Source organism: Geotrypetes seraphini, chromosome 1 (genome assembly GCF_902459505.1).
Source record: "Geotrypetes seraphini chromosome 1, aGeoSer1.1, whole genome shotgun sequence".
Taxonomy (NCBI): Eukaryota; Metazoa; Chordata; class Amphibia; order Gymnophiona; family Dermophiidae; genus Geotrypetes; species Geotrypetes seraphini.
The window spans coordinates 123,229,451-123,244,058 of NC_047084.1; the positions used below are offsets into that span (position 1 = coordinate 123,229,451).

General features: G+C 42.2%; 1 protein-coding gene across 4 annotated transcripts in view; it reads left to right on the forward strand.

Annotated features, from left to right (window-relative positions):
- Window positions 1-7,877, forward strand: part of LOC117357294 (sphingomyelin phosphodiesterase 3-like) — a 52,719-nt gene extending 44,842 nt beyond the window's left edge. For all 4 annotated transcript variants that reach the window (XM_033937678.1, XM_033937682.1, XM_033937668.1 and 1 more), the window contains 2 exons: window positions 4,012-4,165; window positions 7,257-7,877. In XM_033937678.1, the coding sequence (XP_033793569.1) occupies window positions 4,012-4,165; window positions 7,257-7,358 (256 nt within the window). In that variant the 3' untranslated portion in view covers window positions 7,359-7,877. The remainder of the gene's footprint in view (window positions 1-4,011; window positions 4,166-7,256) is intronic.
- The last annotated feature ends 6,731 nt before the right edge of the window (window positions 7,878-14,608 follow it).

Below are 14,608 nucleotides of genomic sequence, written 5' to 3' on the forward strand. Positions count from 1 at the left end.
GTAGGAAACAGTCTTAGTAGATAGAGGAGCAAGAGAGCAGTAGGTAATCTCAGAAAGGTTTACCCAATTATGCCAGTTGACTTCTGAGGCATCAGGCTTGGGACAGAATGGAAATGGAAAAAATCAAAATCCCCCCTAGACAGGCAATCCTGGAGAGAAAACATCAAATTCTACAACTCTGTACTAAAAAAAAGCCAGGAAGAACTACTACGGAGATAAAATCTCCAGGTCAAAAAACCAAAACAGTACTCTGTTCCACATCTGGCGAAACCTAACTTCAAAAAACGACTCCTCCCCCTCCCCCTCCCTCCCATCTCCAAATGACCTAGCCAAATTCTTCAATGAGAAGATCTCTACCATAAAGAGTTCGTTCCCCCCAACTATCTCGTACAACTCTCTTCCTCCAAATGACTCCGACCCTATCCCCGCTGACAGATCATGGACCACTTTCGAACCCGTATCCATAACCCAGATCTCTAAACTCTGCCTCAAACTTAAATCCTGCAAGTGCATCTTAGACCCTTTCCCATCCTACCTTTATGAAAACATCCCTGTGCAGGCCATCTCTTCCCTCACCAACCTTATAAATAAAGTTTTACTATCGGGCCTGTTCTCCACAGAAATGGGACACATTGCCTTATCCCCTCTCCTGAAGAAAGTCGATCTCGACCCTTCCTTACCATCGAACTACCGCCCCATAGCAAACATCCCTCTTTTAACAAAACTTCTAGAGACCATAGTCGCTACTCAGCTTTCCTCCTACCTAGAAAGATTCTCCATTCTCCAACACTACCAATACGGATTTAGACCCAATTTCAGCACCGAGTCCCTCCTAGTCTCCTTAATTTCAAAGGTGCAACAATTACACGCTTGAAACAAATTTGCTGTTCTTCTACAGTTCGATCTCTCCGCGGCTTTCGATGTCGTGCACCATGACATATTAATCTACCAACTTTCTGAGATAGGAATAGATTCCTTTGTCCTTGTCCTAAAGTGGTTCTCAAACTTCCTTCGCGCGCGTTCCTACATTGTCAACACAAACGGCTCCAAATCCGCTCCGTGGTCACCATCCTGTGGTGTCCCACAGGGCTCCCCCCTATCCCCTATTCTCTTCAACATGTACATGACCTCCCTGAAGCTCCTCAAATTAACCCCCCTTGAAACAATATACACATACGCAGACGACATACTTATCCTCCTCGAAACTGACCAGAACCTCACAGACCTCCAAGAGAATATCACTTCATGCATAATGAGACTTCACGCCTGGTCCCTCTCTGTACAGATGAAATTAAATGAATCTAAAACAAAATTACTCTGGCTCGGCCCAAAATTATTACACCTGCCCACCCTCTTCACATTGCCCACAGGCCCTGCTCTGCACCTTGAATTCTCAAGCAAGGTCCTCGGCATCACTATCGATTCCTCCCTCTCCCTCAACGATCACCTGAATTCCCTGGCAAAATCATGTTTTTTCAGCCTCCACATGCTGAGGAAAGTAAGATCCTACTTTCACCAACAACATTTCACCGTCCTTGTACAATCCATCATCCTATCCAAACTCGATTACTGTAACGCCATTTATTTAGGCCTAACAAAAAAAAGTCTTCGCAGACTCCAACTTATCCAGAATACTGCAGCCAAGCTGATTTTTGCAAAACGAAAATTTGATCACGTCTCCCCTCTACTTACCAATCTCCACTGGCTCCCAGTACTTTCCAGAATTCACTTCAAATGCTCCTGCCTCGCCTTCAAGATCATTCACGGCATCCTTCCGCCCCTAATCCCTCTATCCTTCCTCATCCGGATGCCTGCCACCACCAAATCCGCTCACAGATATAAACTATCCTTCCCCTCTCTACACGGCATCCTCCACGCTGGCAAACTGGGAAAATCCCTTCTCTCCAAAATCACAGGCCTTTGGAATGATCTCACTATCCTGCTGTGAAACCTGGGCTCCCTCCAACTTTTCCGAAAACAACTGAAAACCTGGCTTTTCTCTAACATCTAACATCTCTTTCCCCTGTCCACATCCTCCTCTATTCACATGCTCTTGTAAATCTTTCTCCTCTCTCTTCCTATATTTTTAAACTTTGTAAACTGTGTCGAGCTCCACTTCCGTGGAGATGATGCGGTATATAAACTTAAGGTTTAGTTTAGTTTAGTTTAGCTGATTAAGAAATTGGGTCCAGAACTGTTCACTTGCAATTTTCTTGCATAAGATAATAGATTTTGAGGCACGGGATTGAATCCCAAGGTGAGACATGAAGATAGGAAGACTGAAGGCACCTAAAAAGTAGTTGGACCAGGGGACTTGTTCCCAACGAACATCTTCGACTAAGGTATTGTAGTCAGTAAGGTCGAGAAAGCTAATGATATCAAGAGAGTGCCCCTTTTCATGGGTTGGAGAGGTCTTAAGAGAGGGGAAACCCAGGGAGGTGAGAAAACTGCTGAATTCAGTCATGTCTTTGCTAGTGTTGTCATTTAGATGGAGATTGATATTGCTAATAATCAGTAATCTTTTAAATTTTAGGAAACCGCTTGTTATGATCTCAAAAACAAATTCAGAGGATTTGTTCTAGGGAATTGGAGAAAGCCTACTACAAAAACTGAAGAACCATGGGGTGGAAGGAGACGTACATAGATGGATCAAAAATTGGTTGGCGGGTAGAAAGCAAAGAGTGGGAGTGAAGGGCCACTACTCGGACCGTTGCTGTTCAATGTATTTATAAATGATCTAGAAACAGGGTCGAAGTGCAAAGTAATAAAATTCGCAGACGACACCAAACTATTTAGTGGAGTTAGGACTAAAGAGGACTGTGAAGATTTACAAAGGGACCTGAACAAATAGGAGATTGGGCGACGAGATGGCAGATGAAGTTTAATGTAGAGAAATGTAAAGTCTTTCATGTAGGAAACAGAAACCTGATGTACAGCTATACAATGGGAGGGCTGGTAATGGGTGAAAGTAGCCTAGAGAAGGACTTAGGGGTACTGGTAGATAAAATGATGAAGCCGTCGGCACAGTGCACGGCGGCCTCAAAGAAGGCGAACAGAATGCTAGGTATTATCAAGAAAGGTATTACAACCAGAACGAAGGATGTTATCCTGCCGTTGTATCGGGCGATGGTGCACCCGCATCTGGAGTACTGCGTCCAATATTGGTCCAATATCTGCAGTCATTTACCATGTTCCTATCTATACCCTAGAGAAAAGAAGGGACGGTGGATATGATAAAGGTGTTTAGATACTTGAACGGTATTAATTTGCAAACTAAACTTTTCCAGAGAAGGATAAGCGGTAGAACTATAGGACATGAACTGAGGATGCAGGGGAATTGACTTGGGGGTAATTTTCAATAGAAACTGTGGTAGATGCTTGGAATGCTCTTCTGCAGGATGTGGTGGAAAGAAAACCAGTTATGGAATTTAAGAATGCGTGGGATAAGCACAAGGGATTTCTAAATGGAAAGAGATTGAAATCAAAACAACTTAGCTATGCTTAACTAGCAAATCCAGTAGCTGGGAAGTAAGACCAGTGCCAAATAGGCTTCTGCAGTCTGTGTCCTGATTATGGAGGATAGGTCTGGTTGAGCTGGAGCAGGCTTCATCAACAACTCCAATAGTTGAAAATTAAGCCATGGTCTATTCTATGCTCTAAAAATGGCAATCACAGCTCAAGATCAAGAATGCATAGGCCTTTATCTGCCATCATCTACTATTTGACTATTGGATGGAGAGGTGAGGGGAGAAGAGTGGCTGTTATGTGATGGTGGAAAGAGAGAAGAATGGTTGCTAATGGAGAGCTGGGAGGTGTAGGAGGAGTGGGCTTGGCATCTGAAAGGAGCTGAATACCGGAAGGGATATAAGTTATGACAGAGGCTGCTAGGATGACCCTGTAGTGGAGGTGATTTTCCTGTTCCATACCATATAGTGTTTTATATCCCGCAGTTCTCTACAAGGAATCTATGTGGTTTACAATAAGAATTGAATCTAGTTTCCTCTGTCTCAGGACTCTGGAGATGGAAGATCGCATGCAGTACATCGCTGCACCCATTAATCCCGATAGCAGTGCTGGATACCCTGAGACAGGGCCCTTAGGGTCTGGGCGGAGGATTGATTATATCCTGTACAGAGAGGAAACTGTATCTAGGACTTTAGTGACTGTAAGTAACATTGCACTTATGTACAAAGAGATGATCCTGTCACTGGTTAACCCTTGAATTCATCTAGCTAATGATAAATAAATTGCTGACTATGTGAAACTCTTGCTGTGGCCAGGCACCGTCTCTCTCTCTCTCTCTCTGGATCTCTCTGTCTCTCTCTCTCTGTAACTGTCGCTGTACTGCAATAAAGTATTTCTCTGATGGTTGTACTGTGGTGCTCTCTCTGTTAAGTGGCTCTCTATTTCACTGTGCTAGCTCTCTCAGTAATTGTACTGTACTGTGCTGCTGTCTCTGACTGTACTGTGGCTCTCTCGATCTCTCTGTGGCTGTGACTGTTTCTTCTGTGACACTTTATCTCTGTGCTGTTGTCTCTAATTCTTGCTCTACAGTGGCACTAATTTCTGTGTAAATATGTTTTTAGTAGCTACAGTGTTACTAAGATGTCCATAAAGACTCCACTGTTCTACCGTGCTCTCTTTGAGACTATACTGAAGTGAACTTCACTGTCATCTGACCAGCATCTGGGTGGCTTCCACAGTTCCCTGGTTCTTGCAGCTCTCCTCCTCCTCCTTTTCATTGGCCATTGCCTGGGCCTCTACTGGCCTCTTTGTCCTTGGATTTTGCTCTGCTTTTCCTCCTCCTCGGTAACATAGTGGATGACAGCAGATAAAGACCCAAATGGTCCATCTAGTCGGCCCAACCTCATTCAATCTAAAAATTTGTTGGAGGGTGTTTTTGTTTTTCCCCTTCTTCTTAGCTATTTCTGGGCAAGAATCCAAAGCTCTGTCCGGTACTGTTCTTAGGTTCCAACTACTGAAGTCTCCATCAAAGCTCACTCCAATCCATCTATACCCTCCCAGCCATTGAAGCCTTCCCCAGCCCATCCTCCAGCAAATGGCCATATAAAGACACAGACCGTGCAAGTCTACCAAGTATTGGCCTTAGTTCTTCAATATTTACTATTATTTTCAGATTCTAGATCCTCTATGTTCATCCCACGCTTTTTTGAACTCTGTCACCGTTTTCCTCTCCACCACCTCTCGAGCGCATTCCAGGCATTCACCACCCGCTCTGTAAAGAAGAATTTCCTTACATTGTTCTTGAGTCTATCAACTCTCAACCTCAAATTATGTCCTCTGGTTTTACCATTTTCCTTTCTCTGGAAAAGATTTTGTTCTACGTTAATACCGTTCAAGTATTTGAATGTCTAAATCATATCCCCCCTGTCCCTCCTTTCCTCTAAGGTATACATATTCAGGGCTTCCATCTCTCCTCATACGTCTTTTGTCGCAAACCTCCTATCATTTTCGGTGCCCTCCTCTGGACCGCTTCAATCCTTTTTGTGTCCTTCACCAGATATGGTCTTCAAAACTGAACGAATACTTTATTGTTTCACAGCTCTAGTTCATTTACTGCATATAATTAAAATTCATTCCGTTCATGAATACACTGATTCAGTGACCAATCAAGCTGGGGAAAAAACATGTAAGGCCTGTTGATACTGGCCGTATCTTCTTAATACTCCTGCCGCAAAAAGTGAAACGACAGGGTGATCTAGAGTCACAATCCCAGCGGACGTAAAATCATGTGCAAATGGTGCAATTTGTGCAAATAGTGCAATAAAGTGCCAAATTACATTTTGGTTCAATGCCTGGCCCCCCCGACTCGAGTTTCGTACTCTTCTTCAGGAGGGGGTCTGTGTTAAAAACAAAACCTAAGATTAAAAATACTAATTGAAATCTGTAAATATCACAATATATGAATCATTGTAATTCTTTCTCTTCTTCACATTTTCATATATCACTAAACCTCAAATAAACATACCTGCATAGGCAATCTAAACCGGTGACTCTAGATCACCCTGTTGTTTCACTTTTTGCGGCAGGAGTATTAAGAAGATACGGCCAGTATCAACAGGCCTTACATGTTTTTTTCCCAGCTTCATTGGTCACTGAATCAGTGTATTCATGAATGGAATGAATTTTAATTATATGCAGTAGATGAACTAGAGCTGTGAAACAATAAAGTATTCATATAGTTACTCATCACAGAATACTATTTATTGACTCCCTAGCAGTGTGTACATACCCTTCAAAACTGAACACAATACTCCAAGTGGGGCCTCACCAATGATCTGTACAAGGGCATCTACACCTTCATTCTACTGGTTACACCTCTCTTTATACAGCCCAGTATCCTTCTGGCAGCAGCCACCATCTTGTCACACTGTTTTATCACCTGTAGATCTATACTATCACCTCAAGGTCCCTCCCCCCATCCGTGCATTTCAGCCTCTCACCTCCCATCATATATGGCTCTTCCGATTATTAATCCCCAAATGCAGTACTCTGCATTTCTTTGCATTGAATTTTAGTTGCCAGTTATTGACCATTCCTCTAACTTTGGTAGATCCTTTTTCATGTTTTCCTCACCCTCTTTGGTGTCTTTTCCTTTGAATTTGGATTTTAGAGTTCATTGACTTTTGCAATCTGAACTCAAGTTGAGTGACATTCAGGTACAGTAGGTCTTTTTTTCCTGTCCCTGGAAGGCTCACATTCTAAGCTGAACATAAGGCAATGGAGAACTAAGAGATTTGTCCAAGAAGCAGAATTTGAACCATGGCTTTGCAGGTTCTCAACCTCTAGCTCTCACCTCTTATGTTAGTCCTTTCCTTCCTCTCTTCCTCCTCAGTGACTGTCTGCTGGTCATCCTTCCCTAATTTCTCCTCTTTCTCCTCATTCGCATCGGACGGAGGCTTCACTGTTGGTTTGCTCTCTTCAGTGGCCTGAATTTTCTCATTCCTTCTCTAGTCCTCCATCTCTTTCTTTTTAGTCTTCTTTGAGTGGTGCTCTCCTAGTCATTCCTTTCTTGATTCCTCTATGGCTGGTGCTTTCCTAGTCACTCCTCTTCTGGTCCCTCCTGTCTTCGTTAGTGACCCTTGTCTGGTGCCTTCCCTGGTCCTCTAAGTGTCTGTTGTGTAAATCTATGAATCTTACTGCTTGGAGAGTCACCTGGATACAAGAGAGATATCGTCTCTTTCACATTACTTTTATAAATAAACTTTACTGTATGTCTTTGTGTTCCTGTGCAGGATATTAAAGAATTCATGTTTATCACCCAGCTGGCTGGACTGACGGACCATATACCCATAGGAATGCAGCTGTCTGTGTCTTCTCCTGCTGGATGGGACTAGGTTATCCCAAACAGACCTCTTGTTGTCAGTTACTGCTTCCCGACAAGGACATGCACTGTGGTATCGAGTCATTTTGGTGTGACTTCCACCAAGGGACCTCTTAGCATCCCTAATTCCTTACAGAGACATCTTCCCACCACATTCCCAGGGAGACTCTTCATCTCGCCATCTCTTCTCCCTCATCAAATGTGCTCTAAGACTAATATCTAATGACACAGCTTCTATTAGAGAAATCCCAGCGAGTTTGTTTCCTAAAAGATTATATGTGATATCTCCGTGTCTTTTCTCGGATTGGGACAGACAGAGTGCCGATATACTCCCCTTGTACTGAGACACCCCAGATAAAGGAGTGAGACATCCTAAGGCCCTGGAAGAGAAAGGGAAGGACTGGATGGAATAAGTGCTGCTCCTGAAAGTCTCTTCTTCATCTGAGTCCTGGTAGAGATGGAGTGCCAGCGCTCTGAGTACTAGCCTCATTTGATGTTTCAAAAATGCAGAAATAAAAGTAATTCTCTTTCATTTTCCTAGATAGTCTGTTTTTCTGTGCAGTACTCCAAGAGACACATGCTGTAAAAAAAAATAAAAAATTCACCTGTAGAGCAGTGTTTTTCAACCTTTTTTGGGCAAAGGCACACTTGTTTCATGAAAAAAATCACAAGGCACACCACCATTAGAAAATGTTAAAAAATTTAACTCTGTGCCTATATTGACTATATATAAAGTAATTCTCTTGAATAGGAATCAAATAAACACAAAGAAAGTATTTTATAATTACTTTATTATGAAATATTAAGTAAACAGAATAGTGAAAAATTATAAAATACTTTATTCAGTGTGTAACCTGGGCCTGTTTGGCTGAACACAAAGCTGATATTCTGGCTGGAATCGAAGAAAGACACACACGTAGCTCTTCGTCAACAGCCGTTCCCTTCACCGCCCCGTCACCGTCACCGCCATCCCTTTCACCGCCCCGTCACCGTCCCCGCTGCATCCATATAAGCCTTAGTACTGTAATATTTAGCTTATTCCTTTCTTATAAATCAAAGTTCCTGCTGCTGAACTAGAGAAAGAGATGTTCAGCTGGCAGGGCTTTGTTTATAAATTTTTATCAACACAATTAATATACTATTTTATCCTAAAGCAAAAAATAAATAAATAAATAGAATTTTTTTTTCTACCTTTGTTGTCTGGTTTCTGCTTTCCACATCTTCTCATTCAATTCCTTCCATCCACTGTGTGTCTTCTCTCTACGTCTTCCATTTGCTGTTACTGTGCCTCTCCCTTCACCCCCCCCAATTGGTCTAGCACCCATCTTCTTCCCTCCGCTCCCCCATAGTCTGGCATCTGTCTTCTTCCCTTCCAGCATCTTCTCCCCACTCTGTCTTCCACATTTCCCTTCAGGGTCTGTTCAAATTAAGGGGCACCACAAGTACAAGGGGGCACTCGGAAAAACTGAAAGGGGACAGGTTTAGAACAAACGCTAGGAAGTTCTTCTTCACTCAGAGGGTGGTGGATACATGGAACGCGCTTCCAGAGGCTGTGGTAGACAGGAACACATTAAATGGTTTCAAAGAAGGTTTGGATAGATTCCTAGAAGAAAAAGGGATTGAAGGGTATAGATAGATATAGACCACTGCTCAGGCAATGGGCTTGATGGGCCACCGCGGGAGCGGACCGCTGAGCAGGATAGACCTCAGCGGAGGCAACTTCTTATGTTCTTATTGCTCGACAAGACACTTTCCTTCCTGGCTGCCCCCTATGCTTGGAATATATATACCAGAGTTTGTCTGCCAAGCCCCTTCCCTTCTCTTGCATTCAATCTATAACCTTACTCCCCGCTGCCCACCATCCCAGCCAGCAGATTAACTGTTCCCCTTAACTGTATCCATGACATCCTGTTTGTCTGTGATTGTAAGCTCTTTCAAGCAGGGATTGTCTTCTCTGTGACTCTGCAGCACTGTGTACATCTGGTAGCAGAATAAGCAGTGGATTTCCCCAAGCCATCTCAATGACCAATGAACGTCTCTTTCAGGAAATTAGTCCAAATCAAAGTTTTTACCAATATGAATATGAGGATTACCCCACAAAGGGACAAATATTGGATTTAAAATAGAAGAGGATAGTTTACGAGTAGCAATAAGTGCATCTTTTATTGAACCAAACCCTAATTTGTAATGGAATAGGATGAGAGAGTTGTTCTAATATGAGCCAAACAAACAAAAAAGGCAAGAGAGAGATCTGTTTCAACCAACAGTTACATTTATTTGCAATAAAAGTCCCATTATAATAGCTTGACTTGGAAACACATCTAAACAGTCCCAACTAGGATCCCAGTTTTGGCAATCTGGAATGCCTTCCTTAGGGAAAAAACATTAAAGCAAGTGTGATGTCCTGATTTTCATAACTGGGACTATTAATTTGAGTGAAACAATAGTGGGAAAAACTCTTGTTGGCATCTTCAAAGAAGCTGCACACAATCGGGATTGTTTAGATGTTTCCAAGTCAAGTAATTACGTATATTAGATTTTTATCAAATATTTCACATTATAATTTGAATATTGTACTTTTTATTAAGCTGTAAAAAAATAATTTCATTCACCACTATAAAGTATCTTTATTTGAATCCATTTACAGTGTTATTATTGCTATAATTAAATACCCGTGCAATGCCAGGGCATCAGCTAGTAAAATAATAATAAAATAAAATGAGTAGTCAAAAATACATTATGATATGATCAGTAAAAAGTAAAGAGTATTGTTATTTATCATTTTCTTTCTTACGGTATTGTATTGAATGTACTGAGGTGCTATCTTTTAAAATGGTGACTCAGACAGGCCGTGACCTGTTCGGGCCGCCGCGGGAGCGGACTGCTGGGTGGGATGGACCTATGGTCTGACCCGGTGGAGGCACTGCTTATGTTCTTATGTACACTGTGCATATGTATGTGCTGTTTGCATCATACGTTTTGTTATGTTTGTTGTGGTTTTTGAAAATTTAATAAAACATTTTTGAACTTTAAAAAACCCTTCATCTTGGTGAATTAACAAGTCAATTCCCAGAGACTCCTTCTGTTTGGCTCATAGACAAACAAAAAGGAGAAGAAAACTTGCCTCAATATGTGACATTTATTTGCAATAAAAATCTAATATACGTAATTACTTGACTTGGAAACAGGGACTAAGGTAGCCGGCCAGACCGCGAGAAGAGAAAATTGGGTGGGAGGCTCAACGGGGATTGGGGGGGAGGGACGAAGACGACGACGAAGACTGAGCCCTTGCTTTCTCCCTAGCTCCCAGTACACCGCGATCTGGAGAGCAGGGAGTGCAACGGTTGCGGCTGGCAAACAATGCGGCTGGGAAGCAGTAAAGCTCGGAACTCGCGCATGCGCACGTCTGCAAAGCCACGGATATACATCTCACGGAACAGGGATTTCAGATCATGCAGATCTGAGTGCGCATGCGCGTCTAGCGTTTTATTATATTAGATAGAAGATAGAAGCCTATTAATGAAATCTGGTTGATTATTTAATTTTGTATTGAAAGTTAAAAGTAAAATTTTGTAACTAATTCTATGCTCGACTGGAAGCCAGTGCGCCTTAAACAGAAGGGGTGAGACGTGATCAAATTTTTTGGCACCATAGATGATTTTGACAGCTGTATTTTGAATAATCTGGAGCCGTCTGATTTCCCTTTTTGTTATACCTTTATAAAGGGCGTTGCAGTAGTCTATGCAAGAGACTACTAAGGAGTGGATTAGAGTATTTAGAGAGGATGGTTCTAATAACCTGGCTAATGAACTTATCATTTTTAGATGATAAAAACATTTTTGAACGACTGTACTGATGTGAAAGTGATAAGAAAATTTGCTGTCCAAAGTGACTCCTAACAGTTTCAGTGTGGGAACTGCTCTGATGGGGAGTAATTCAAGCTTTAAGGGAGCTTTAAGAGTTGTTCCGTCTTTGAAGGGAAAAACCATGAGTTTTGATTTGCCAATATTAAGAGACAGTTTATTTAGGTCTAACCAAGCCTTGATTTTTCCTAATTTGCAATTGAGGATGGCGACATCTTCTATATTGTGGAGATCGATGGGATAAATTAATTGTATGTCATCCGCATAGGTGAATGTAGTAAAACCAATGGATTGGCCAACAGTCAAAAGGGGTGCTAAGAAGATGTTAAAGAGCAGTGGTGATAAGATAGATCCTTGTGGTATGCCATATTTTGTGGAAGATTGAGACGATGTACCGTTAAAAATGACTTTTGATGATCTGTCTGTAAAATAGGAGATAAACCAGTCCATAACCTGATCGGACAAGCCAATTTTGTAAAGTCGCTTTAAGAGCAGACTATGGTCAATTGTGTCGAAGGCAGAGGAAAGATCTAGAGAGATTAAAAATACAGATTGATGATGGTCAAGATGATAAAGTATTTTAGTAGTTAATCCAAGTAGAGAAAGTTCTGTGGAGTGGCAGTGACGGAAACCAGTCTGATTTGGGTGGAGTACATTAGTTTTCTCGATGAAATCAGTAATTTGTTGGAAAACTATTTTTTCCGTGAGTTTTGCCAAGAACGGTATGTTAGCAATAGGACGATAGTCACCATTGTCCCCACTGCTATTCAATGTTTACATGTCGTCATTAAGTGCACAACTAACCCAGCTGGGAATAAAATTATTTAGTTATGCAGATGACTTTACAATCATTATCCCTTTCTTTCGGAAGTCACTCCTAAGGTAATAGAAGTACTAAACTCGATGGAGCAATGGATGACTGAATTCAAACTGAAGCTTAATTCAGAAAAAACAAAATTTTTTGTTGCTTTGCCACACCCACTTGACACTAAAACATCACTGTGCATCATTAAACGTAGTTATCCCATCCAACCCACTATGAAGCTATTGGGTGTAACATTGGACCAGAGTCCAACCATGAAAGACCAGGTAGACTCCTTAGTTGGAAAGGGTTTTTTTACTCTCTGGAAGCTTATTAGAACACACACATTTAATAGTGAAGTGGAGGTTTTTTGATCGATGAAAGAAATCATACACCACAGTATGATAGGGAGAAAACATATATGTTCCCTAAGTGGTGAATCTGAGATCTTTTATTATCAACTTGTTGTAGTACGTGTTCAACTAGATTATTGCAATATCGCCTACCTGGAAATTTCCCAGAAGAATATGCGGCGATTACAATTGGTGCAAAATGCGGCAATCAAGCTAATTTTGGGGTTGAAGAAGTTCGTTCATATAACACCTTCCTACCATCTTCTACATTGGCTACTGATGCAGGCACGAGTGAAGTTTAAGTTTGGATGCTTTTGCTTTAAGGCATATTCGATTTAGCCCCTAAATATATAACTGACCTCTTCTCTTTCTCAAACAACAGACATAAGAGAAGCTCACACTCGAATTTTGTTTCCCCATCGGCTAAAGGATGTAAATTTAAAAAAACACCATCAACATCTTCTCTCACATCAAGCGGCATTATGGGGCAAAGATCTGGAACAATTGCTCACGCATACTACTTATGGGGAATTTAGGAAGCACCTAAAAACATACCTGTTCCTGAAGTATTTAGGCAACTCATCTGTACAATCCTACTCTACAATAACTGAGCTCTAGCGCTGTTAATAACTAGCTTCTAACCTTGTTAATTCTAATTAATGTGTAACATCTTTTAACCATTATAAACCGCATTGAACTTCACAGTCCTGTGGTATATAAACTGTTATTATTATTATTCTCTCCTACTTCATCACAACACCCCACCTGCCTCCGACCCCTCTCTCCTGTACATTTAATTAGATGGCTGACCAGAGGGATGCCTACTCCCTCTGGCCAGCTGGCCCGCCTTGTCCAAAATGGGCCTTCCCCTCCCGGTGCATAGGAGGGGCCTTATACAACCTAGGCCAATCAGAGCCTCAGGCCCCTCCCCGATGCATCCCAGAATGCACCGGGGAGGGGAAGGCTCATTTTGAAGAGGATCCTGCCATTTCCATGCTGTATAAAATATCATCTTTTCATTTCTATTGCAGCTTCAGAAGAGTAATCGGGGACATAAGAACATAAGAACTGCCCTCACTGAATCAGACGTTTGGTCCATCCAGTCTGGTGACCCGCACGCGCGGAGGCCAATCTAGGTGTTCCTTGATGGAGACCTAGGTGTTCCCTTATGATGACCATATTTAGCCGTATCCCTCAATGTGATTTGCAAGGAGGTGCGCATCCAACTTGCACTTGAATCCCATAATGGAGGTTTCCATCACAACCTCCTCCAGGAGAGCATTCCAAACGTCCACCACTCGCTGTGTGAAACAGAACTTCCTGACATTCGACCTGGGCCTGTCGCCCCTCAATTTCAGCCCGTGCCCTCTTGTCCGAGTCTCATTTGACAATGTGAATAACGATGCTTCCTGTTCTATTTTGTCGAGTCCTTTTAGTATTTTGAAAGTCTCTATCATATCCCCTCGCAGTCTTCTCTTCTCAAGGGTGAACAAGCTCAGTTTTCCCGAGGCATTCTTTGTAGCTCAAATTTCCCATACCCTTTACTAGCTTCGTGGCTCATCTCTGCACCCTCTCCAGCAGGGTTATATCCTTCTTTAGATGAGGAGACCAGTGTTGGACACAGTACTCCAGGTGTGGTCTGACCATTGCTCTGTAAAGCGGCATTATGACATCCGCCGATCTACTCGAGAGACCCTTCTTTATCATGCCCAACATCCTGTTGGCTTTCTTTGCCGCCGCTGCACATTGTGCCGACGGCTTCAGGGTCCTATCAGTACCCCCAGGTCTCTTTCTTGTTCGCTCTTGCCCGTCACACCTAACATTTTATATTCATGTTCCCTGTTCTTTGTGCCCAGGTGCATCACTTTACATTTGTCTATATTAAACTTCATCTGCCACTTTTCTGCCCACTTCTCTAGCTGGTTCAAATCTCTTTGGAGTTCTTCGCTGTCCATTTGTGACCCCACTGACTGACATAGTTTTGTGTCATCTGCGAACTCGATTATATTACTCGTTGTTTCCTCTTCCAAGTCATTTATGAATATATTAAATAAGATTGGCCCAAGAACTGAGCCCTTCCTGGCCACATTGCTGTATGTAGGACATACCCCTGAAAGTTCTTGTGTGTGCATGTAAGGTCGTCTTATGCTGTGAAAATCTTTACACTCTTAAAGCTTGACCTCCCCCCCTCCCCTTCTATTTAAACTGCTGAGATCCCCTCATTTCTGGGAGTAAACAGGGCTAG